This window comes from Brachionichthys hirsutus, chromosome 17 (genome assembly GCF_040956055.1).
Source record: "Brachionichthys hirsutus isolate HB-005 chromosome 17, CSIRO-AGI_Bhir_v1, whole genome shotgun sequence".
Lineage (NCBI taxonomy): Eukaryota > Metazoa > Chordata > Actinopteri > Lophiiformes > Brachionichthyidae > Brachionichthys > Brachionichthys hirsutus.
This window is the reverse complement of record NC_090913.1, coordinates 11158415-11182125: the sequence shown is the minus strand read 5'-3', so window position 1 is coordinate 11182125 and position 23711 is coordinate 11158415. Positions and strand designations below refer to the sequence as shown.

General features: G+C 51.8%; 5 protein-coding genes and 1 non-coding gene across 6 annotated transcripts; 3 read left to right on the top strand and 3 right to left on the bottom strand.

Annotated features, from left to right (window-relative positions):
- Positions 1-626: 626 nt before the first annotated feature.
- On the bottom strand, positions 627-5305 carry LOC137906493 (eukaryotic translation initiation factor 3 subunit B). Its single transcript, XM_068750768.1, has 19 exons — positions 5104-5305; positions 4449-4641; positions 4237-4356; positions 4084-4141; positions 3867-3995; positions 3633-3790; positions 3416-3547; positions 3235-3301; positions 3119-3165; positions 2832-3042; positions 2669-2741; positions 2477-2599; positions 2300-2378; positions 2006-2144; positions 1799-1924; positions 1520-1597; positions 1305-1413; positions 1102-1214; positions 627-1008 (listed from the first exon to the last, which is right to left on the bottom strand). Exons 1-18 carry the CDS (start codon positions 5216-5218, stop codon positions 1114-1116), a joined length of 2058 nt encoding a protein of 685 aa, XP_068606869.1. The 5' UTR covers positions 5219-5305; the 3' UTR covers positions 627-1008; positions 1102-1113.
- On the bottom strand, positions 1674-1761 carry LOC137907194 (small nucleolar RNA SNORD60). The gene has a single exon (XR_011105925.1). It is a non-coding gene; the product is annotated as a small nucleolar RNA SNORD60 (small nucleolar RNA).
- Positions 5306-5701: 396 nt separating the features above from the next.
- brat1 (BRCA1-associated ATM activator 1) lies at positions 5702-9529 on the top strand. The gene is made up of 12 exons (XM_068751367.1): positions 5702-5828; positions 5963-6111; positions 6177-6324; positions 6414-6810; positions 6952-7074; positions 7252-7346; positions 7417-7523; positions 7608-7791; positions 7887-7951; positions 8174-8258; positions 8325-8608; positions 8723-9529. Exons 1-12 carry the CDS (start codon positions 5702-5704, stop codon positions 9524-9526), a joined length of 2568 nt encoding a protein of 855 aa, XP_068607468.1. The 3' UTR covers positions 9527-9529.
- A 269-nt stretch (positions 9530-9798) lies between these two features.
- Positions 9799-11542, top strand: LOC137906926 (GRB2-related adapter protein-like). The gene is given in 7 exon segments (XM_068751224.1): positions 9799-9815; positions 9817-9856; positions 9858-9875; positions 9951-10048; positions 10229-10348; positions 10997-11155; positions 11356-11542. Coding segments are annotated over 7 exon segments (639 nt in total).
- Positions 11543-11866: 324 nt separating this feature from the next.
- Positions 11867-23677, bottom strand: slc5a10 (solute carrier family 5 member 10). The gene is made up of 15 exons (XM_068751125.1): positions 23570-23677; positions 23426-23497; positions 23160-23264; positions 22835-22894; positions 22427-22531; positions 22241-22346; positions 22090-22170; positions 21789-21994; positions 19300-19435; positions 14097-14204; positions 13824-13974; positions 13551-13719; positions 12344-12559; positions 12174-12267; positions 11867-12096 (listed from the first exon to the last, which is right to left on the bottom strand). Exons 1-15 carry the CDS (start codon positions 23675-23677, stop codon positions 11903-11905), a joined length of 1911 nt encoding a protein of 636 aa, XP_068607226.1. The 3' UTR covers positions 11867-11902.
- On the top strand, positions 15332-20240 carry fam83gb (family with sequence similarity 83 member Gb). The gene is made up of 5 exons (XM_068751124.1): positions 15332-15893; positions 16357-16524; positions 17164-17288; positions 17578-18904; positions 19881-20240. The coding sequence occupies exons 1-5, from the start codon at positions 15402-15404 to the stop codon at positions 20238-20240; spliced, it is 2472 nt and encodes an 823-aa protein (XP_068607225.1). The 5' UTR covers positions 15332-15401.
- Positions 23678-23711: the final 34 nt, after the last annotated feature.

Genomic DNA, 23711 nt, shown 5'->3' with positions numbered 1-23711 from the left:
CTGATCAATTAAAATCCTGTCCTGGTGATGTCCTCTTGGGGCGTGTGTCTGTCCCACTGTGATCCGACACACAGCACAAGTGAGGACGAATCCGTGGAGTTGATTTTCTGGTTTGTCGTCTAAATAGCAGCCCTTTCTCTTCCTGCTTCTTAACCCTTTCAGCGTTCATTTGAATATTCCAAAATTCCAAAAAATTGAACTTCAGAGTCTTATTGGAGGACGTAACTAACTCTTACTTCAGTTGTGACATTTTTCAAACATGTTTAAATGTCATGTAGAAAACTAGAGACTTGCCTGATAAAAGGTTAAAGTCTCGGTAATAGTAACGGCTGGGCGTTGTTGTGGCACTCCTGTGTGTGAATGCATAGTTCCCTCACGGCGTCACGGTGCCTGCGCCATGACTGTTGGCAAAGCTCACCAGATTCACCGCAACTGAGGAAGCAAAAATCATTTATGGAGATGTTTTCTATAATCGTAGATTTTCAAAGACATCCTCCAGGAAGGTGTACAACTCGTAAAAAAATGTAGCGTCCGACTCGCTTTTAAACTGTCATGTTAGTCAGATGTAATCACAACTAGAGATGTTCCAACAAAATGAAGCAAACAGCGACACACACTGGTAGAATTGTTAGAATGTTTATTTAAATTTATTCCCACAGCGCACCCCCTCCCCGTGTGGAATCCTAGTCTGAATGGAGGAGGATACAGGCCACTGTAGTGCCCCATCAGCAAATTTATTAACAAGGCTGGTATGGCACTCTGTGCTGCCCTGTGATAGCACGCTAGCATGGCGAGGCTAGTACATAAACAACCTCGGGAGGGTCAGGAAATATTTAGTTCCACAGAAGAAAAAGGGAGGGGTAGACGTCGAGAGATAAAAGGTACGAAGTTTTCTCTCTCCTCCCTCGGCGTGCTTCGATGATGACACTAGAGATGAAAAGATCGCAGCGTGGTCGTCGTCCTCCAGTTGACGACGCGGCTCTCCTCTTCCACACCAAAACAGACGAACTAAAAGAGAGTCGAAAACGAGCTAAACACCCACCCCACTCTGGAAAAGACGGGCTGCTTTGGGGGACGTCGTGAATCTTCGGACAGCCTCACCTGCGTAGGGGACTACAGGTCTCCGAGGGGAATGATTTCTTCGTTGATAAAAAACTCGATGGTCTCCTCCTCCCAGTCGTCCACGTTGCTGTCCAGCTCGACGGAGTCCACTCCTGGAGGACAGACAGCGATGTCAGCGTTGTTCCTTGGTCAACGGCAAACATTTAGAATGGAGGAAAAAGGCAGGTTAAGCGCGTTCCAACCTCCTCTAAGCTCCAGGCGGATGCTCTTCTGCTCCAGATAGGTCTGATGCGCCGTCTCCCTGTAGAGACGGTACTCGTCCATCATGGATCTGCGCTTGTCGACCAGCTCCTGCTCACACAGAGGATACACAAAACGCCCTTTGTTCAGTCTGATGTGTGACGATCCATGAAAGATGATTAAACAACAGGCCAAAAGGAATGAGAAGAGGTCGAACCTTGGAGGCCTTGGACTGGCTCAGGCGATCCTTCTGTTCAAAGATCTTTGAATATTTCTTAAGATCCTTCTTGATCAGCTGAAAGAGTCAAGGCAAACATTTAATGCAAAAAGACGCTTTTTCCAGCCACAAACGACAATTAAGACAAATAGAACCGCCTCAGATCAGAATCGGAATCAGGAGCTGCGGAGTAGCTCTCATACGAGGTGTCAGAAAAGTCATTTTTCTTGTCATCACAGGCCTCGCACCAACCGACAGCTTCTTGTGGAGACGCAGTACCTTGATCTGGTCGGCGCTGAGCAGGGTGGGAGGTCTGGGCCTCCAGAGGAGCTGACAGAAGCGGTCCTTGTTGTTCTTCTGGAGGAGACGGCCCTGGAACGTCCACAGCCAGTATGCGTTGTCCACCTGGAGGAGGAGAAAAAAAAAAAAGGATGAGCGAGGAAGCTCCAGCGCGAGTATCTCCGGTCTGAGGGAGCGGCAATCGACCTTGTGGCTCCACCAGGAGACGGAGGTGACGACGTAGCGGCCGGTCGGATCCCACTCCACGTCGGACGCCATGTAATGCTCCGCTACGTTCATCAGGGTGCAGTCCGACGTGTCCACGAAGGCGAGGGCGCCGTTCATGCTGCGCAGACAGGAAGAGATTACGAGGCGACAGCCATCAGAGGACGCGCACTAGAGCTTAGCTCTCAGACAAGGCGCCAGAAAAGTGATTTGGTTCGTCAACGGCGGGCCTCCTGTCACACGCACGCACGCACACACACATACACACACACACACCTCCTGAGTCCAGCCAGCACCAGAAACTGTCCCTGGGGGCTCCAGAAGATGCTGTTGGCCTGCTGCTTGTCAAACATCTCTGTTGACAAAGGACAGAAGTGGAGGTTTATTAAGAACCACGGACTGTGCGGCGTCGGCATAAACAGGACAGCAGTGCGGATTCTTTTGCAGACTCACTTATGAGATCGATCTTGCCGTTGTTATTGACATGATAGAACGACGCACTGATTCGGGGAGTCTCGCCGTGGAGAACGGCGAACTTGCTGCCGTTCGGCTCCCAGGCAAATGCTATGATGCTTTCTGAGACGGCAGAAATGCAGAGGGTTAAATCGAGCTTTTAATATTTGGGATTGATGGGCTCTCATTTACCCTTCATCTCCACCAAGTCCACAGGAACCTGCTTCTCTCTCATACGCAAGATTTCAAAGTTGGTGACCACGCCCTGGAGGAGGATTGGAAAGATGACTCGTGTGATCTTTTACCAGAGGGGGGCGCCTTTGCCTTTGCACCTCCTTCCTCTCGGCCTTGGTACCTGTACTCCTTTGGGAGTCCTGTCCACTTTGAAACAAAGGTAATCTCCATTCCTCTGCCAGTGCAGTTTGCAGTCAACGACTTGGAAGAGGTTCCGGACACGGATCTCCTGGCGGGAAGGCATCTGCATCAGAGTCACTCTGGCTGGGATGTCTTTGTCCTCTGGCACCCAGAACGCTATGATGTTGTCACCGGGCGACCACGAGAAGTCTCTGCAGAACACACAGAGTGGCGTTAATGTCTCCGTAGAGAAGCTTAGCATGTTGAAGAACGATCAGAAACTCTTACTTGATCCCACTGATCTTGAGGCTCTTCTTGTCGAGCAAGCCCATAGACTAAACGGAGAAGAGAAGGGCTTTAATACCACGATAAACACAACAGGATGCGGCATCAAGTCTGCTCACTGGCGTCTCGTAGATGCTCAGCGTGTCTGTGGTCATCCTGGCGAAGAACTTCCCATCGTGGCTCCACCTGAGAAACAAGTACGTTCCATCGTACGATATATTCATCACATCTGTGCGAGGCCGTGACTGAAGAACGGGAGGTTGTAACAACTTGCGGAACACAAGAGCGACGCCGGCTCACTTGAATATGGGCCAGTGGGCGGAGCTCTCGCAGTGGAAGCCTCTCTTCTTCTGTCCGGTCAGGATGTCCCAGATGATGATGGCCTGCGGTTCCTCCTTGGTGTCCAAGAGTGGACTGAAGGTGACGGCATACCTGGAAGATATATGCGCTAAGGTGTTGTCACCGCTGGGGGGGAAAAAAAGCACTTCGACTGGCGCCGAACGCGAGCGCGCGTTACCTCTCGCAAGGTGAGAAGTCGATGAGAGACACGCCCTGGTGGCTGAATCTCTGAATCTGTTTGAACTTCTCGCCTCCCCACAGCGCAATGCCGCGCTGGTGGAAGGTGGCCAGGTAGGTGCCTTTAGGAGACCAGCGCACGTACGTCTCCGTCCAGCGCTGCACGAGGACACAAAGGCGTTAAATCCGGTGAACGACGCCGACAGCCACCCCACCCGATCGTCCTGCTACTGACCGCCCTCTCTTCAGCTGTGATTGGGTCCTTGGCGTCATTGTTGAAAATGGCGGTCCTCTCTCCGGCCTCGTAGATCACGCTGTACTGGTCACGGCAGTCCGAGTCCTCAATCCAGTGGCGCATATTTCCCTGAACATGCCGAAACACAGAATTAGCGGCGTTCAAAAGCATCTCAGGACATCCCGCGCAGGTCAAAAATGAAAATTAAAACACTTACAAAATCTTTGAACGGCTGCTTCTCTGGAGTTTCCCACTCGTCGCTGATGTTCATGTACCTGTGGCAGAAACCGAACAGAATTATCCAACGAGTCACACACACGACTGCAATCACTGTCTTTTATTTTTTATTTTTTTAGGTTTGGAGACATACTTGTCAAAGTCAGTGAAGAGGTTAACCCGAAACGTATGTTGTTTGTCAAGCTTGTAACCATCCGCGTTCTTTACGGCCTCCAGCGCCTGGGTGGGTGCAGCATACTCCAAGAATATGTACCTGCAAGGGGACAAGGGAATTTAAATTAATTCAATATTAGCGCATTAAAGCTGCACACGGACAATAGCAGCGCGGGGAGCGAGAACACACACCCTTTGGTCAAACCGTCGGCTTCGGGATAGAACTCGGTGGTGATCTTGCCGAACTTGGAGAAAATCTTGTGTATGACGTTTTTCAGTTTCTCCAACCGCTCTTGCCCCACCTGAGGAACGTTGTCCACCACCACAACAGAATCTATGCCGTCAGCCTCCTGGGGTTTCTCCCTCAGGACGTCATCCAGGAGCTCTGGGGAGGGGAGATAAGACAGGGGAACCCACGCAATAACGGCGTTATAACCCAACCGTATAATGTAGCGCGGCTGAGCTAATATTCATATTCATTTTGTTGCTTACAATGGCGGTCCTTGGGCTTCTTTACTCATTCAAACTACAAAAATGTTTAAATTTTCCTACGTCGTACTTTCCTTCCATAAGATATCTATCTTATCAGGGCCACAGTGGGCAGCTGGGTGGAATCAGACCGGCGCGTCAAAGATCAGTGACTAATATAGAGCCGGGTAAAAATAAGGGATTAACTGTTTGTCAAAATAAGTTATGTCAATTTTATTAGTCGTTATTGCACCTAAATGAGAAGCGCTAGCTAGCTAGCTAGCTTAGTAGTAGCTACAGTAGTGCCATTTGGCACACGTATATTAGCTGTGTGTTAGCAGTAGGCCAGAAAGCCGGCGTTTTTCCTAATGCTGCTCACCCTCATCTTCGATATCATCCTCGTAGTCCTCCGGGTCACTGAAAGAGGGCTCCTCCTCCTCCTCCTCCTCATCCTCATACTCGGGGTCTTCTACCATATCCACCGTTTCTTGCATTTATCGGGCTATGAGACGGATTTATCGCCGCAAAATCCCCCCCAAAATTAAAGTCTACGGTGCTTAGCCGGCGCTGCACCATGTGCGATTCAGTGAAAATGGGCGACGTGACGTAAAACCTCACACCGGAACTACTTCCTCTGCGATGAGACGCGGCGGGGAAAAAGGTAAAGTTGTAAAACATCTGACAAAGCGGCGTGTGGGACATTTACATGGGATGTAACCTATCCACATGTTTTAGAGATCGTCGAAAGCGGCATTAGGCGACTCCGGAAGTTGTTGAGATAATGGGCAAGCTTTAGAGAACCGAAACTATTTTCCGCGAGAAAACTTTATATCTAGATATCTAGCTGTGCCTTTACACGACTTAGCATCTGATTCTTCACGGGAACATCTAGCCCCTTGTTTCCCGTGCATAGCCAAGTATCCTTCCGCATGACTTAGCTGCAACTAGTCCTGAGAGAGACTATCGTGCTAATCACGATGGACAGCGAGTGCATGTCGCTGCTGCCCGGTGTGTGTGAGGTGATGGCGGACTCGGGGAGGGCTCTGCTCGATGACACCAGCCTGGAGAAACTGTTGGACTGGTTTACAGGACTCACCCAGGCCGGTCAGTACTGAACTAGGTGGGGGGGGGGGGGGGGGGGGGGGGGGGTTAAGCTTGTTTAGGACATCTCGTTGGGTTCATGTTCCGCGGCTTGATGTCAGAGGGGTTTGAGCATCGTAACTTCCTTCCTCCTAAAGGGGGGTCTCTGCTGAAGGCCTGCCCGTGCCTGCTTGAGTTCATATCGGCTGTGGTCTCCAACGCATCCTCTGATCCGGGTGTCCCTTCCTTCACCCTGAAACTCACTGGATTACTGGCTGCCAGCGAGGACGGCTTCAAGACGCTGCAGGTGGAGTCAATGATGCATTATGGGTTATTATTTCTGACTTGACTGGTGACGGTCCCTCTCTGCAGGAAGCCTCGGTTCTCCGTGTGGTTTTCAGCATTCGGCACTGGCGAGAGGCCGGACTCTGGGAGGATCCCTGTCTCAGGATTGGTTGGATCCAGGGCTTAAAGAACTTGCTGCAGCATCCGGAGGCTTTGAGCTTCTTTGTAAAATCAGGTGAGACCTAGTGTTGGAACGTATGAGATTTAGCTCAGCGCTCCACAGGTGATGTTTGATGAATGAAATCTGTCGCCTTCACTCCCCAGAGTTCATCAAACCGCTCCTGCAGCTCCAGACGGACCCGAGTTTATTCGTCGCGTCAGCGACCAATCAGACGCTCGCCCACATCCTGCTCTTCTTTCAGCCCGTCTCGCCTGCAGGATGTAACGGCGTAGACGACAAAGACAACGGGCGCGCGCCAACCTCCGTCTACAGCGACGTCGTCGTGGCGATCTCGGAGCACCTCAAGCGGTGCCTTGTTCCCGGAGCAAACGCGGCGAGTGTGCAGACCCTGGAGCTGCTGGCCCTGCTGCTCGCCCGTTCCAGCCCGCCTCTCCGGGACGCGCTGCTCCAGGCGGTCGCAGACGCCCTGGAGCAGCTGGCGACGGCCGGCTGCAGTCGGCTCACTCTGCCTCTGGTGGACGTTGTTCTGGCTGCGCGCAGGTAGATCTGGGATCTAACCTGTCCAGTCATCTTATTGCTAACATCTGTTAGCATCTGTTCTATAAACAGGAAGTGCTGTGACGGAATCAAAAGTGGGTCCGATTAAACCTAAATGAGAGTGTCGTCTTTTATCTAACGCAGCTGCGGCGCTGATGAACGCTTCCCAGACCGCCGTTTCGACCGCCTGCTGTCGTCGATGTTGAACGCCGACGACCCGTCTGACCTGATTCACGCTGCGGCGGCTTGTCTTCGCAGCGGCCTCCGGTAGGCATCGGCTCGCCGCGAGGCTCCTCACGCCCCCGTTGAATTTAGCTTTACTAACGAGTCTCTGTCAGTGAGTAAAGGAAAGCAGGATGTATTTACCTTCTCGTGCGTGTGTGTGTGTGTGTGTGTGTGTGTGTGTGTGTGTCTGCGTGTGTGTGTGTGTGCGTGCGTGTGTAGTAATCCTCCCCACGCATCCCAGGCTGTGAGAATCCTGCTGCTGCCCCTTGAACTGGCATCCGGCCAGGTTCTCCTGGAAGCGGACGACGACGACGGTAAAACTCACACAAAAGGAAATGACAAAGCGAAAGAGCCTGATCTTTATTAAACGCGTCCCCGCAGCAGACGCGCGGCGGCGGCGGCTCTCAATAACGGAGCATCTGAGGAGAAAAGCGTCGTGCATCGCTACGGTCTGTGTCTGCCTGACGAACCTGCAGCAGATCACGCTCATGGTGAGGCTGCGAGCGCGACGGGCGCAGAGAAGCAGCAGCACTATTTATCTCACGGCGCCGACGCCGCTCTCTCTTCCCCTCCAGCCTGCGGATTTCCTCCCGTGTGCTCCGGGTTTAACCGTTGGCGCGGTCCTGTCGCTGCTGAAGGTCTGCAGCGGCGTCCCCTCGTCCGCCGGCGAGGCCGGCAGGAACGTGATCGGCAGCGTCAAAGTTCAGAAGCGCGCTCTGGAGGCTCTGACGGCTCTGACGGCTCTCGGCGGCGGCGCGGGTGAACCCGCCTTCTGAGCGTCGGAAGAACCAAATGGATCAATAAATAGGAGTTTATTTATCCTCCATCTTTTTATTCTCCTTCAGAACGGAAAGACGACAACGGCGACGTGTTTGCGGTTCTGCTCCGATACCTGGACAACCCTGATTCTGACCCGGCCGTAAGTCCGTTTGCTTTGTGGATGCAAAAACTGATGATTTATAATTTGATGCTCATTTTAGATGAATATTAATTATGAATATTCGTTTATGCTTTGGGCTGTTTTATGAATAGCAATAATTGATCGTTCTGCCTGCTTTTACGACTGCAGCCTTTGCTCCTTACTTGTATTCCCGATCCTTCTTAGGTCTTTTCCGATCACCTAAATGTCATTTTTTTTCAGGTGCTTCACAAGTCCTACCAGGCCTTCATCAAGTGGACGGCTGTCCTCACAGACTCGTCTTCAATAACCGAGCAGCTCAGAGCGGGTAAAGTTCACAACGGCCTCCTCGTTAAATCTCCCGGTTGGTCCATTTTACGCCTCCTCCCGTCAGATCTGGTCGGGGTGGTGAGGAAGCGTGTGTGCGACGCGCGTTGGGAGGTGAGGGACTCCACGGTGGAGTTCCTGGGACAGCTGGCGGACGTGCGCGTCCCCCCCAACGCGGCCGAGGAGGCGTGCGGTTCGCCGGAGGCTCTGCTGGGAGGTTTCTGTACCGCCCCTCTCATTGGGGAGGCGCTTCAGGACGTGGAGAGTTACGTGAGAGCTAGCGCCGTCTCTGCCATGGTCCGGACTCTGGAGCGCGGCTGGCAGCAGGGGGCAGCACTGAGTCAACGGGAGGTCAGTTCACATTTCCAACCAAGACTTTTTATTAGGATACGAGTCAACTTCAAAGAAACTCGGCATGTAGAACTTCTCGCGGTAAAATAATTTGTTCTCCCCCCCCCCCTCCAGACTGAAACTGCGCGCCGGCTGCTTGACATTCTATCGCAGGACCCGGAGGGATTCTCCAGGAGGGCCGTCGTGCGATACTTCACCGCCTGGTTCTCCTCCTGCTCCTCCTCCTCACGCCCTCCTCTCCTGACGGAGTGCGTCCAAATCGTCCTCCGTCAGGGCAGCGCAGACGCGGACTGGGAGGTGAAAGTTCACGCGCTGGAGCTCGCCGAGCTGCTGCTGGACGACGCCTTTCCGGGTCACGCTGGGAGTTCAGAACCGCGCCGGACCGCGCCGCACCCCTACGGTGTCACGTCTGACCTGGCGCGCACGCCGCACGCTCACGCTGGTGCTCCAGTGGGGGGCGGGGAGCCCGGTGTGGCGAGAGCGATGAACCGTCTCGTGGAGCGCGGCGTCTTCTCGGCGCTGCTGAGCGGTCTGGTCGACTGCGATCGGCCCGTCGGGCTGAAGGCCTGTCGCCTGCTGATAAGACTCAGAGACGCCGTCTGTCCTTTGTTGCCAGGGCAACCGGATGCTTCCAAGGTGACCTGCAAACTTCCCGCTGGAGGATGGGGGCAGGAGATCAGGAGGACACTGGGGACGAAAAGGAGCTTTGGGGCAGAGGACAGCGACGGCGTGCCCGCCGGCGTTCCTGAGCTGTTGACGTCTCTGGATTTAGACGAGCGGCTGGACGTCTTGACTCGAAGCAGCGACCACGTCCACAACTCTCCCCTATCGCTGCTGCAGGACATACTGTCCACTCGCGTCGCCCACACCCGTCCTGGCACGGACGCGGGTCAGGAGGTCATCGTGGACTGCTACTGACAGAAACGCACACTTCAAGATGTTTTGTTCCAAATAAATGATGAAAGATGAGTTTCTACTTCCAGCAGAGGTTGTCTGTGATTGATTATCATTGATTTATTCTATTAATCTACCAATGTGTGTTTAAAAAAAGAGAGGATTAACTCACGAGCAGGATGTCCGACATCCTGTCATCGTCCTGCTGTGCTCCAATCACACGCCTGCGCCCCCCCCCCCCCCCCCCCCCATGAGGAGAAGCTACTCTCCAGCCTGACTCCGCTCTCCTCTTCATCATGGAGGCGGTGGCTCTCCTCGTTCACAGCATCGGGAGCAGATGAGATCAGCTTTCGGGAAGGGGGACGTCGTCAAGGTGAGAGTGAGGCTTTCACGTTTTAAGAGGAGCAGAAGGTGTGTTTGCATCTTAAGCAAACTTGTGTCTCTGTAGGTGACAGAAATGGAGGACGATTCCTGCTGGTTCACAGTAGAGGTCCGGGGGAAGCGCGGCTACGTGCCGGAGAACTACATTTCCCTTCTTCCTTATCCGTAAAAATGGATTTGTGACGATAATGTCATATTTGTGTCTTATTTGAACTGCATATGAGCCTTTATGGCTGCTGAGTATCTAATGTATTTGTGAGGTTCAAAGAGGTCCCCATTTAACGTTCTAATTCTCAGTGACCCGTGAAGTCAGTATGTGTTTGACTTGCTTGCATATTTCCGTAGCTGGTTTGCAGGACGGGTGTCCAGACTCGAGGCTGAAAAGCGTCTGCGCTGCCAGGACGCTGGAGTCTTCATGGTGAGGGAGAGCGAATCGGCTCCGGGAGAGTTTTCTGTCTCCGTGAGGTCAGTGAACGCATCACTGAGTTGATTCTGACACTGTCACAGCATCCCTCTGTTGTGTTATTATTACACAAATACCTCTCCGTGTTGTGCATCAGTTATATTTAGAGATCAAACAGTCTTTACTCCGTTTTACAGAGAATCTTCTGCTTCCTGACAGAAAGTGCCGCGTGAATCTATGTTCTGTGAGAATGTTGCACTAAAAATATAACAGCTGGTGTGTGTGTGTGTGCGTGTGTGCATGTGTTTGTCTTATCTAGGTCACCAAAGTGAGGTGGGGCATTTAATCAGTGAGGGTAAATTAAATGTGCTCAATAATCAGGGCATTGCGTAACACCACTGGGTATAGTTAATTAAATACAGGTACATTACGCAACTGACACGTCAAAAACGTGCGCGCAGAATTCAGGTGTACGTATTCACATTTTTATGCGGAACATCTGTCTGAATTTAGAGCTTTATTGTGTTTTATATCCAGTGTAATATTCAGGATGACCAAGAGGGGGCGGTGGCGTCCAGGACAAGTTAATGAGAAGCCGCATTTCATTCAATTCTCCACAAATAAATCACATTTTATAATGATTCACTTTTTTTTTTAAAGCTTTTTCAAATAATTAAATTGTTTGATTCAAAAGCTTCCTTTCATTTCAGCTACGGCAATAGGGTGGAGCATTTCCGAGTGCTGGAGGGGGCCGGGCGGTACTGCATCTGGGACGAGTCCTTCTGTTCCCTCGACCGGTTGGTGGATTTCTACAGAAGCCACAGCATCGCCGTGGAGACGGTCATCTGCCTCCGAGACCCTCCATCATCCCCTCGCCTGCTTCCTGGGCCTGAACCCAACCCTTATCCCAACCCTTATAAAAGCGGCTCTCAGGAAGCCCGTCCGCACCCTCACCCGGAAGGAACGCCGCCCCCCCCCCTTCCCCTGGAGCCAGTCTCAGGGGTACGGACGCATCACAGGAGCCCCTTTAACCGTCTTCTGAAACACGTTGGTTTGATTTTTATGTCTGTTTGCAGAAGCCTCGCCTGGGTCACGCCCTCTGCGACTACACCCCCCCACAGAGCTCCCACCTCCACTTCCTGCGTGGCGACGTCATCGACCTGCTGGACTGTTCGAGCTCGCGGCGCTGGAGGGGCCGCTGTCGAGGCCGGGTGGGGGTGTTCCCACCAGAATACGTGCAGCCGCTTTACTACTGACGTCACGGTTGTCTCGGCTCGTTGTGTATATTCGTATTGGATAGTATAAATTGTGTTTATTCTTATTGTAGACTATCTTTAAGTTTACAACACAACAATTAAAAGTGAATTAAATATAATTTAATTCTCTTTTGTGTTTGTCTCCATCCTCTGAAATGACTGTGCAGATGACAGAGTGAATTTCTTTTTTTTTTTTTCTGCATTTGGATTCACTTTGAGCTCCGACTGCGCTTGTGAATACAAACCTTAAACTTTATTTAAACTGATGCAATGACATTCTTCTTTATTTATATATATATTAGCATCTGAAAGGAGAGCTGAAGATGAACATATTAAACTTGAAGCTATACGAACTACGACTTAAGCAAAGTATGCGTAGAGAAAGACGTTGATGCCGACCACCAGGAGCGCGTTGACGCAGCAGAACCTGGACCAGAAAACGCTCTCTCTGACGCTAAGGACTCTGGGAGCTGGAGTCTCTAACGATCGGCGCGCCGCCACGACGCACAGTCCCCTGCCCTGACTGCATGTCGCCCGCCTGGTCGGCTCGGAGCCTGGAAAGGGGGGGGGAAGTTACTCCGACTTGTTCGTCACATGACGGCTGGATTCACACCAGAATATTCGCTCTCACCCTGGGAGTTACGGTGGCCTAGAGAGGACACCTTCTGGAGAGGGACTTCTCTTTGTGGCTCTTCAGTCAGAGTCCACCAGGTCAGGTTGCACACCTGAGGGAGAGAAACACAATCTCCTTTATTGACCCCATGAGCTGGGTTGATTGAGTCTGTGTGTGTGTGTGCGCACCTGTTCGAGCGTGGGCGGAGGCGTGAGCAGCGACACCACGGTGATCACGCCGGTGGTGAGCCCGCAGAGCAGGATGGCAAAGTGGAGGTAGTGGACGCCGCGCAGCACGGCGGGGGCCGAGTCCAGCACGCCGCACCTGGGAGGTGGGAAGGCGAACTCCAGCACCATCCGGCAGACGCCCACCACCAAGCCCACCATCAGGCCCCAGAAGGCGCCCTGAACACACAAAGAGGTTACGACACGGTGACCCCCGGGGGGGGGGGCCTTAAGGATCACCGCTGGGCGGGTCCGGTGTCCACGCCCTCACTTCCCCTGCACCCTGATCTCTTAACCTCCCGTCGTGTCTTCTTTAAGTGCACACACGTGCTTTCGCGTCTCCTTCAGGCAGAAATGTGATCCGTGCAGTCCGACAAAAAAAAACGATCGGCTCGGTGTACAAAACAAACAGCCGCGCCTCTATTTGCCTCGTTATTCCCTTTCTCTTCTATTGTAATTATATGAGTTAATGGGAGTCTTTAAGAGAAACAAGTTAAGTCTTTAGGGAAGTGTGTCTGTATTGTTTGATATCTGCAGTGTGAGGTTATAACACTGTTATAACATGATTAGGATTCTTACAGAGATGTGGCTGTACAGTGTTTATATGGACAAATAAAATAAAAAAAATCCATATATTGTTTTTTTTAATGACCCTGTGTATTTAAGGGATGTTTTTCAAATCCACTGTCAAACATTATTTACAGTAAATCATGAAAATCCTTCCCTTCTCACATTCCTCTTTGCTCTCAGAGCTAAACAACACGTCCACAGAGAGAGAGCCGACACACCCAGTGGGCTGGTCTTTACTTGCAGTGGGGACGATGTGCCGAAACACGTTAGGAACTCTGGACTGACACACATTCTTGCGTTATCGCTGCTGATCACACTTTCTCTACTAACGCACAGTTAATCAGCCTGAAGCAATCTCTTTGGTTTATGACAAGCGAAAGTCGATATCCAGGGCAGCCGGATCCGTGTGAGGCCAATAAAATAGAGAAACCAGGAGCGAGGAGGAGAACGCCGGACGCTCCGGAAGGTTCTGAAGCGTGGAGTAAATGGTCGTTGTGTGTGTGTGACGGATTCCCATGAAACGTAGCAGACTAGAATTAGAAACTAATGAAGTAAACAAAGCGAAGACATTTTAAATAAAGTTGGGGATTCAGAGCATCACCTGCTCGTTCGTCCGCTTCCAGAAGACGGCCAGAGTGAAGACGGCCGTGACGGGCGGAGCGAGGTAACTGGTCACCGCCTGGATGTAGATGTACAGCTGGCCGCTGTTGGCCGACTGTAGGATGGGGATCCACACCACGCTGACCACCACCAGGATCACGGTCACGATCCTGGAACGGAGAGCACACCGCCTTCACCGCCTCTGCACACACACACACACACACACACACACACACACCTCCTCCGCAGGCGTGACCCTTTGTGTGCGCCGTACCTGCCGACCAATAGCAGCTCTCTCTCCGTGGCCCGCGGCCGATGTTTCTTCCAGATGTCCATGGTGAAGAGCGTGGAGCTGCTGTTAAAAATGGAGGTGAGGGATGACATCAGAGCAGCCATCATCACCGCTATCATGAGTCCACGCAAGCCTGAAACACACACGTACACACGCACACACACACACACATGAATTCCACAGTGTCTTGGTAAGACAGATTCTCCTCCGTGGAGGTAATAAGAAGCACATCTGGAATGAGGGATGGATTCTCACCGCTTGGCATGAGCTCAATGACCAGCTTGGGAAAGGCGATGTTGGAGCATCCGACCTCTGCCCCGCACACTTTCACGCACTCCTCTGGATCCACGCATCCGACCGAGTCTGAAACATGAGGCAACCGCTGGAAGGTCATTCACCCGCAGACGGAGGACCAACAACACCTCCTCACACATTCCGTTCAGTTTCTGCTCCTGAGCTGAAATACTTCTCGTCTTTTCAAAAGAACACAGGAAAAAAGAGTATTTCCTTTTTATACACATGTATTTTTATTTTTTATTTTTTTAAGTAAAACTCTTAATCCTAATTTAGAATTAGAACAAACTTCTTCCTCACACAATGTTTTTTTCCTGAAATCCAGCAGCCCCTCCAGGGAAGGGTTAAAAAAAAAAAAACTGCCGCCACGTCACTATCACTATTAACGAATTAAAAACCCCGAGGAAGTCAAGTAATGTTATAATTCAGAGTAAAAGTGGAGTCATTATCTCACCGCAGAACAAAACGATAACGTTTTGGTTCGTTATGACTGCGTAATGACTGCGTAATGACTGCGTAAACACTGCGTAATAACGCTCCGCCCGCGCTGGGACGAGGGTGGAGTTTGGAGCCTGTCTTTCTGTCTTTTCCCAACCGACGACCGGACACCCCCCCTTTGTGGACCCCCCCCCGAGGAGTGATACAGCTTCCGTTCCCGAAATTCCAGAGTCTGACTCCCGACGGTGGGGGGGGCGCGGGGCGCGGGTGGGACGCCGACGTGGACTCGAGTCTCGCGCGTCGCGTGGAAAGTTCGCAACAGTTTTTCGTGCTGCGGGGAATCGAACAGTCGCGTCTTTGTTAGCAGCTGAGAGACCGGCAGAGCGGTTCTCATTCCGCTCACGGGTCCTCGTGACTCGGTGCGACTCTCCGCGGCAGACACGCGCTCGGGCTCCGGTCAGCTCCCACGTCCGCCGGTGCCGGGGGGAGCCGAACCGGGGGAAGACGGTTCCGGTGACGGGCCAGGTGAAAGGCGTGGCTTCCCCACGAGAAGCTTTGTTCTAACATCACCTGTGGTTTAGTAATTTGATACCTGAGCTGGTGTTCGTTTTGTGGAACTGTTTATTTCGCTCTTCCGTCGCTACCGGAGGAAAGTTTCCGTTTCCCCGTTTTTCACGAGCTCACGGTCACGCGGACGAATCATGGATTGACAGAACTTTTTTTTTTTTTTTTTTTGAACTTTGGCCCTTCGGACCAACAAATGGAAACTGGGTCAGAGCGGATTAACCTTTTAACCTTTGGCTGACCGGTGGACACACGCGTGACGTCATGGCGCTGTCTCAGATCCAGTGTCTGGACAACCATCACGTGAACTGGCGCGTGAACGAGGGCAAACCGGAGTTCTTCTACAGCGAGGAGCAGCGGCTGGCGGTCGAGGCGCTCGTCTCCCGGGGCCGCGATGCGTTCACGGACTACGTTACAAAACACAGCGTCCGGGACTTCCTCTCGGAGCCGGAGCAGGAGCGCATTGCGCAGAGAGCCGAGGCCTACCGGCCCGGGCACGAGCATCTCCAGAAGCCAGAGACACCGGGCCCGGGGAACACCACCCCGGGGTCCTTCGAAGATGGAGCGGACGGGAACGTGTCGCTCCAGTACTGGCCGGACCGGTCCGAAGCCTCGGTGACGGAGCTGGACCTCGGCTGGCCCGACGCAATCTCATACCGAGGGGTCACGCGGGTCACCGTGCACACGCAACCTCCAGCCGACGGGTACACGCACATCAAGGAGGTGGTGCGCAAGACCATTGCAGGAGCGCAGAAGGTGAAGGCAGTGAAGGATGAGAGGATGAGTCCCCCCCCCCCAAAAAAGAGATGTGTAGTTTAATCCCATTATAAAGTATTTTATTCTCACAAAGGCTTTGGAGGAGTGACGTGGAATAAGGTGCGGCCTGCGTGGCGCGTCACGCCGTTTAAATGTTTTGCTGGTGCGTCATTTTCGTGTCACAGCGAGGAATTTAAATGGATGCTTCCAACATAATGAGTCTTAAATGTTAATGGATTAAATGATTAGATAAGTGATTTAATCTGGCTTCAGATGGAACACATACCGGTCCAGGTTTGCTCCACATATAGAATTAAAAGCATGCACGGATATACTCCATAAGAATTTGTTTGTTCTGCTTCCAGGACACCTTTCCGTTAAACTCGTCTCTTATCTTCTGAGGATTTTAATAAAAAAGAACTAACTCGCCCTCGCGGGTTCGTTGACATTTGTTTGCGTGCAGGTCATCGCCGTGGTGATGGACGTGTTTACAGACGTGGATATTTTCCGGGACCTGATGGACGCGGCCTACAGACGCAAAGTCCCCGTGTACATAATAATCGACATGGCTGCGGTCGCCTGCTTCCTGTCCATGTGCGGCAGAGCCGACATGCACCGTGGACACCTGAAGGTTTGGAACCAAACACACCTGTGCACACACACAGGTGATGTTTTGATAAGCTGGTTAGGGGGGGGGGGGGGGAGGAGGACGTCTGGATATACAGCCAATATAAAAACAACATCATGCTCCAACTCTTCAAATATGTTTTCATTAAAAACGTATTGCCTAAAGGTGAAGGAAGGTCACATGACATGACAGTTAAGCGCTTGCAGGCCGTGACACGGCGTGCGAGTCGGGTCGTTCGTTAGTCTTTGTCTCCCCGTGTTCAACCGGTCTGGGTGGTGACGACATAATGAAAATGTTTTGTGCTGAATGGCCAGGTAGCGCCGTGCTGCAGGGGGTCGGGGTAAACCCGGAACGCTCTCGCTGCGTTTTCATTTCCTCTTCCTCGTACGCCGCCTCCGTCTCTGAACGCCATGCTTAACGTCTCGTGCGAGATTCACACTGAACACGGACCTGCGTGACAACGCTCGGCGATGACCTCATGGCAACAGCAGAGACAAACGGGAGGGCGTGTCGCACGAGGCTGCACGATGCAGACGGCCTGTGCTCCGACCTGTTGAATCTAACTTCCTGTGCAGCTCCATTAAAAGTTAGTGCTTTATTGTCTTTGTGTGTGTGTGTGTGTGTGTGTGCGTGTTTGTGTAGAATCTGCGTGTGCGCTGCTGCGGCGGCGTGGAGTTCTTCACACGGTCGGCGCAGAAAGTGCGTGGATCACTGAGCCAGAGGTTCCTCCTGGTGGACGGCGATCGGGCCATCTCGGGTTCGTACAGGTGAGCAGCGCGTTTCGTCTCTGTGCCTTTAAACAGTCCCGGGAACCTTTCTTATTATCTTTCAGCTCTTTGTTTTGGTTGAATGGCCTTAAACCCATCTGCTCCGCCACAGACTCATTCCATTCGGCCTCACCCAGTTTCCAGCTGCGGCTGTAAAAGCCCTCAGAGAACCGCTTACTCTGCACTCCGAGTGATTTCCGATGCCTGCTGCATCTTTCAAATGAAGTTAGCGTTAGCTTCTGCGTTTATTCTCTCTATAACAACCGATACATGTTTCGTGTTATTCCAGCTTCACCTGGTCCTCGTCTCGTTTGGACCGTAACCTCATCACCGTGATCACAGGACAAGCGGTCGAGACCTTCGACCTGCAGTTTCAGGACCTTTACCTCACTTCCAGAAGCGTGTCTCTCAGTAAGGTCCCCATGGCGGATGAACCGGTCCCCGACCCGCTCCCTCAGGCTGCTCCGGCTATCCTGTCAACCGCTAACGCTAGGAAGTTTATCAACCCCAAATATGCCCTGGTCGCCTCAGGAAACCACACCCCGAGTCCGTCTTCCTCTGACCAGAATTCCAGCAACAAGAATCCCACTGGACTCAAACCGATGAAAGCGCGTCTTAAGAATGTCGTCGAAGAGCCAGCCATACATCCGGCGCTGGCCAATATGGAGAAAGCCTACCTGATCCCGTACCTGCCCACCTGGCCAGAGCCAGATCCGCCGAGCGACGTGATTGGATTCATCAACATCAGGGATGATAAAAAAGCCAATCAGGTTCACTTGCAGAGGTCGGAGAGGTTCGAGGTCAGCCAGGCGATCCGCTTCAGCTCGCCGCTGGTGCTGCCGGCAAAGGCCGAACCTGCTGCTGTTCAGGAGGCAAACGCGGCGGGGGCTGAAGAAAGGCCTTCTGGGGGTGCTACTGTCAGTCCGGCCGAACAGGAAGCAGACTCGGCTCTGAATAACAAGCAAAATGAGGCAACAGATTCCAACGAGCCCCCCCAGCTGCCAGACACACCTGCCGCTAAAGATGCTGAAAAGCTGAGCGGACCCGCCCCCACCCAGCCGGCTAACGCTGCTGCTGTAGACGATGCTAAAGAACCGCCACAGAGCGCTCCGCCCCCCGTACCGAAGCCCCGTACACTTCACTTAGTCCTAGAGCCCGCCTCCTCAGAGCAGCCCAGCCAACCGCAGGTCACCTTAATGAAAACGGACCAAGTGGAAAATCTAGACAAGTTGAGCAAAAGCAGAAGCCAGGAGGAACCGGCGCCGGCCCGCGGCCGCTTGCCGTCGAAGCTCAACGCCAGGGACTCCGGCAGCAACGACGAAGGCAGCCAGGACAGCACCAAGGTCCTGTGTGACCGAGCAGCCAATGAGAATCCATCAAGCGCTTCGACCGCCTCTGAAGAGGAGTTCTTTGACTGTGCCCAGCCGGAGCCAACGGACCCACTGACCAACGGGGTGACCACAGGGTCAGGTCGGGGGCATCGCCAAAGCGACGGAATCAACATGATGGCTCGTATTTCCCAGAGCATGCTGGATCTGCGGCAGCCCAGCCAACCGGAGCCCCTCCCACTCAACCGCAGACAAGCCCACCCCTCACCGCACAGGCACATAGGACAGGTGAGCGTCCAGTAGAGGCTTCTGAATTCAAACAGCAACTAACATATTGTCTATTTTAGGGGAAGATTTCCAGCAAAAAATGTCAATCGTCATCATTATTTGAAACACGTGTTTTTGGTTTTGAACTGAAATGACGTCTCTGTGCTTTTTAGGAAATTGCAAAACTAAAGGATCCTTCCGTAGAACTATCTGCTGCGAGTTGCCTGGGATAATCGTGACTCGTAAATGCAATAATAATCGAACTCCTTTCAGACTTCATGACTAATCACCGACAAAAACAAAAGCTCAGACGCGCTCCTGTGAACGACAGGTGTGTTTCACCAGTGGCGCGAAATCAAGCCTCTACCTGCAGCAGATTTACAGGAAACCTGCCCTTTTTACGAGCGTGCACGCACCTGGATAGAGGGCTCGGCTGATCATGCCAGGGAGGATGATGAAGATGAAGGGCAGCATCTTCAGATAGGAAGCGAGGATGGACGCTCCTTTGACGTGACTCATGTTCTTAGCAGACAGGGACCGTTGTACGATCACCTGCATGAAGAGCAAGAAAAATAATACACTTATTATAAAGAACATTGTATCAAAACATCTGCATGTATGCATTCCTAAATGCACCAGCTGGGCCTTAAAAGTGATTAGAATAAACATTTAAAGGCACAAATAACCACCGTAAACATGCTACAATTGTTGTGAGCGGTTCTCCAGGGGATCTTCCGGTTGCCTTGACCTAGCCTACCAACACTGGCTATAAAAGCCAAACATCTGGAAGGATGCCTCAGGCTGGTTAGCTTCAGCTGGCTAACCTCAGGCTTGAATGCTTAATTAATTCGTACAGAATGTATACATGAGTCATTTCCAGCTATTGTCAAACATCAGAGAGATTTTTCTCCTTAATGTTTTGGAATAAATATGAAATGGGATCATCTGGAGACTCCACGATGTCCTCCTCATCTTTCCGTGTCCTCTCTCTGTCCAGCTGTTCCAGGCGTCGAGATCTCCTGGTCGTAATTCGCATCAGAGAGGAGGAGACAAGGCGGTCATGTCCAAACCTGGAAGCTTTCAACCCGCCGCTGCGATTGGAGGATACCGATACTCGGATGGTCAAATGCTGCAAGGCGATTCAGCGCCGCTGCATGCGGAAACACGCTCCGGTCGGTCGCCACGGCGCCACAGCCCAAATTACAGGAAAATGGATCATGTCCCGGCGCCGCTGCCAGCCAACCCCTCGGGGCTGCTGGGAGTCTCGTTCTCTAAGCTGAACAGTTTAAGGCACTTGAGGGCACGAGTTGGAGCATCGCAGAGGAAATCATTCCAAAATAACAAGACCGATAAGTAGAGCTGGGGGGGGGGGGGGGGGGGGGTACATTCCGTTTCTGAAGACGATGCACACTTCCTTCTAAGGAGCTGGTGACTCAAGGAATGTCACTTCCTGTTTCAAACAGTGAAGCAGGAAGCATTTAGTTGTGAATTTAGGAGGTGTTTTCTCTCGGCTAATCAAGTCGCCTTTCAATCCAACGCCTTCGGCTGAAAGCTTTCTGATTGGACGGTTTCAGTAGCCCGTCTGCCGGTAATTGCTTTCCGAGGCTGATATCTGGGAGGCGATAAACTATTGCCAGTAGCCGCTAGTCTCGTGTGGGATGGCGTGAGGGCGGGGGGCGCCTGTCCCAGGTGACAGGCGCCCCATCGCCGGTTCATCACAGGCCCAAGAGCAAACAAGACGAGCAACCACTCGCACCTTTTGGGCGACTTTAGTGTTGCGAGTTACTTTTTACGTGTTTTTGGATTTGGGCAAAAGCCCACAACAAAACATTTGATGTGATGCAAGAGTGCTTTGAAAAAGATACGTCGTGTAGAATCTGTGTGGAAACGGAAGCGTAACGACACACTTTTTTCTAACACTAACCCCTCCCCCTCCCCCCCAATTCGTTTATCAATGAATAGTGATTAGGGTTATACCAGATGCAGGGTCGTTTGTTGGTACTAAGCAGATTTTAACATTCGTCAGGTCAGTGAACTAACACGTCAGTATTGTCAACGACCCTTTAAACAGATGTCGCTACCTCAACGGCTTTTAATCTTCCTGATTTTCTACTGTGCTGTTTTCACATATCTTCCTCGCATCAACAAGTCATACGGTGTGACGTTGTTGTTGTTGACGGGTCGTACTACTGTGGTGATGTCTTTCACATCTTTGGGATAGATATACTGGATTAACTTTGCAGGTGAGGATAGCTGGTGTATATTTAAGTTTTTTTTTAAATTGGCATTGGGCCAAAAGAGAATGTCTGACATTTGATGTTTGCGTTCAAGTACAGACAAGAGTTTTTAAGTCTCTCAGTGGGTTTGGAAGATGAGCGTCAAGCCGATGGGGTTTATTTTATGATGGGATTTGTGGATGCAGCCACATTATGAACTGGATCGACTAGTGCAAGTAAAAAAAAAAAAAAAAGAAATTGTACAATGAGGTGTAAAGTTCGTTGTTGGCCATGTAAACACTGTCCGTCTAATATTCCTGGAGTGTCGAGACCAAGATCCAAACCTGTTTGCCATTTCTTTCCCTTTCGCAGTTCGACTTTAACTAACCCCATATTTGCTGTTATCCAGCGAACACACACATCTGTACAAATAGACCGCTGGACTCAATGTGCTGGCATCAGTGCGTTCCTCTCAACAATTAAAAATGCAACTGGAAAAAGACTGGTTCATTTCGCATCCTTTTAATGGTCAAATATATGAATATAAGATCTGAACCTCCCTGTGAAGTGGAAACGTTTTTACAATTTCATGTCAGTTCGGTGATCTCCTCTAGTGGCCAATACAGGAACTGCAGTCTACTTGTTTTTCCTGCACCTTTTTCTGTGTGTGTGTTTGTTCATGAAAGCACCTGATCAGAGCACCAGTACCAGGTGGCCAGTATGGTGAGCCCCAGAGTCATGCCGGGCCAGGGCAGGTCTCCGGTGACGGCGTCTCGAAACAGGTGCATGGCGTCGTGGCGCGGCAGGTGGCAGGTGCTGTTGGGAATGATCTTACTGGGCACGGCCTGGCTGTAGATGCGCTCCAGGTTGTCATACCCGCCAATCTTGTTGAAGGCTGTGAACCAGGAACACACAACTCCAACCGAGCAACTTTTGACAGATGTGCGTGTTTTCTTTCATGTTTAGTTGTGCACACACACACACACACACCTGTGATTGTGAGGATGATCGCTCCTATTATCATCACAAGTGTCTGCAGGGTGTCGGTGTAGATGACGGCAGCAAGGCCACCTAGAAGGAAGCGAGTGTGTTGTTTGTTTTTGGAGACGCATGCCAGCACAGATTTCGTTGTGCGGTATACCTGCGATCGTGTAGAGAGCAGTGACCACCAGCATGAGGATGGTGGAGAGGTAGAGGTTCCATCCCAGACACACCTGAATGAACAAGGCTCCCGAGTAGAGGTCAGTCTGGGGGTGGAGACAACAACACACCTGTCAGCACCGCGAGCCACGCGTCTGGAGCTGCAGCCAAAGGCGGAGCGGCGTACTGAGATCTTTGTGAAGATGGACAAGAGCAGCGAGAGGACAGCCAGGTAGGTTCTGATCCGCTCCCCGCCGAAACGACGGCCCAGGTACTCCGGCATGGTCACAATCTGGACACACACACATTTCAACACCGCGCGGCGGCGCAGAGGAAGCAATTATATGGACGCATGCATTGTGTGTGTGACGAGCCAGGAAACAGTTAATGTGTTTTCTCATGCAATAATTTATGGTCTTAGTTATTAAGAGACATTTTTATACAGTGTGTTGTCTGTGGTGAAACACCCTGTTGTGGAATTTCAAGGTGAGTCATGAAGTCTCATGCACCTGCTGAACCAGCCGCAACAAGCGCTGTGTGACTCTGTGTGTGTGCGTGCGTGTGTGTGTGTGTGCGCGCGCGCGCACAAACGAACCCCCGAGGAGATGTAGACGGGCACAAACACCCAGGCCAGCGCCAACAACACGTAAGTGGCCTGTGGGAAGGAAGGAAACGAGACACAAAGACAGTTTGACCGGATTGTCTTCACAAGAGTTGCAAAGATCGCGTGCAAATCTTTTGCGCAGTTTCTGCACGCTTCTTTTCTGCGCAGTGCGCACCATCCGGATGACGCGCAACTCCCTGCTGCTGCGCCCTGCCTGCAACAAGCTGGTATAGAGGAGGACGCACGTCTTGCAGTACAGTCCAGAGTCCAGACAATAACTTGCCACAATGCTTTGTCCGATGAAGGATCTACTCACGTTCCATTCGAAGCCTGCGACAGCAATCCCTCCAGCAGCTCCGCTCCCGGCCAGACCGATGAAGAGGCCCGAACCCTCCGAGCTGGCGAAGAGCGACGCTCCAATCTGCGCAAACCCGAGACGGAAGCCGCGTTTCAATACCTGATGACTTCCTATTTACAGTTTTACATCCAGCAGTCTGTGAGCAAACCCAAATACCAGCTTACTTTAGAAGTGACCGTCAATAATGACCTCTATTTGACCTTTGCACACACACAATCACTCACCGGCCACCAGGCCATGTCCCGTCCAGCCAAGAAATAACCACTCAGCGTGTTCCTGCTCACCCTGCAGGAAGACTGTGGGAGGAAAGTGACAAATCAGCATCCACACGCACACGCACACGCACACTCACAGAGTCTGACTCTCACCCAGATGCCGACGGCGAGGTTGAGGAGAAAGTACGTTGCTATGACGATGATGTCGGAGATGGTGAAGGACTGAGCCAGTTCGTAGAAGTTGGCGGTGGTGTTCGACATTCTGTGTTCGGACGCTTAAAGACACGCAGCCCTT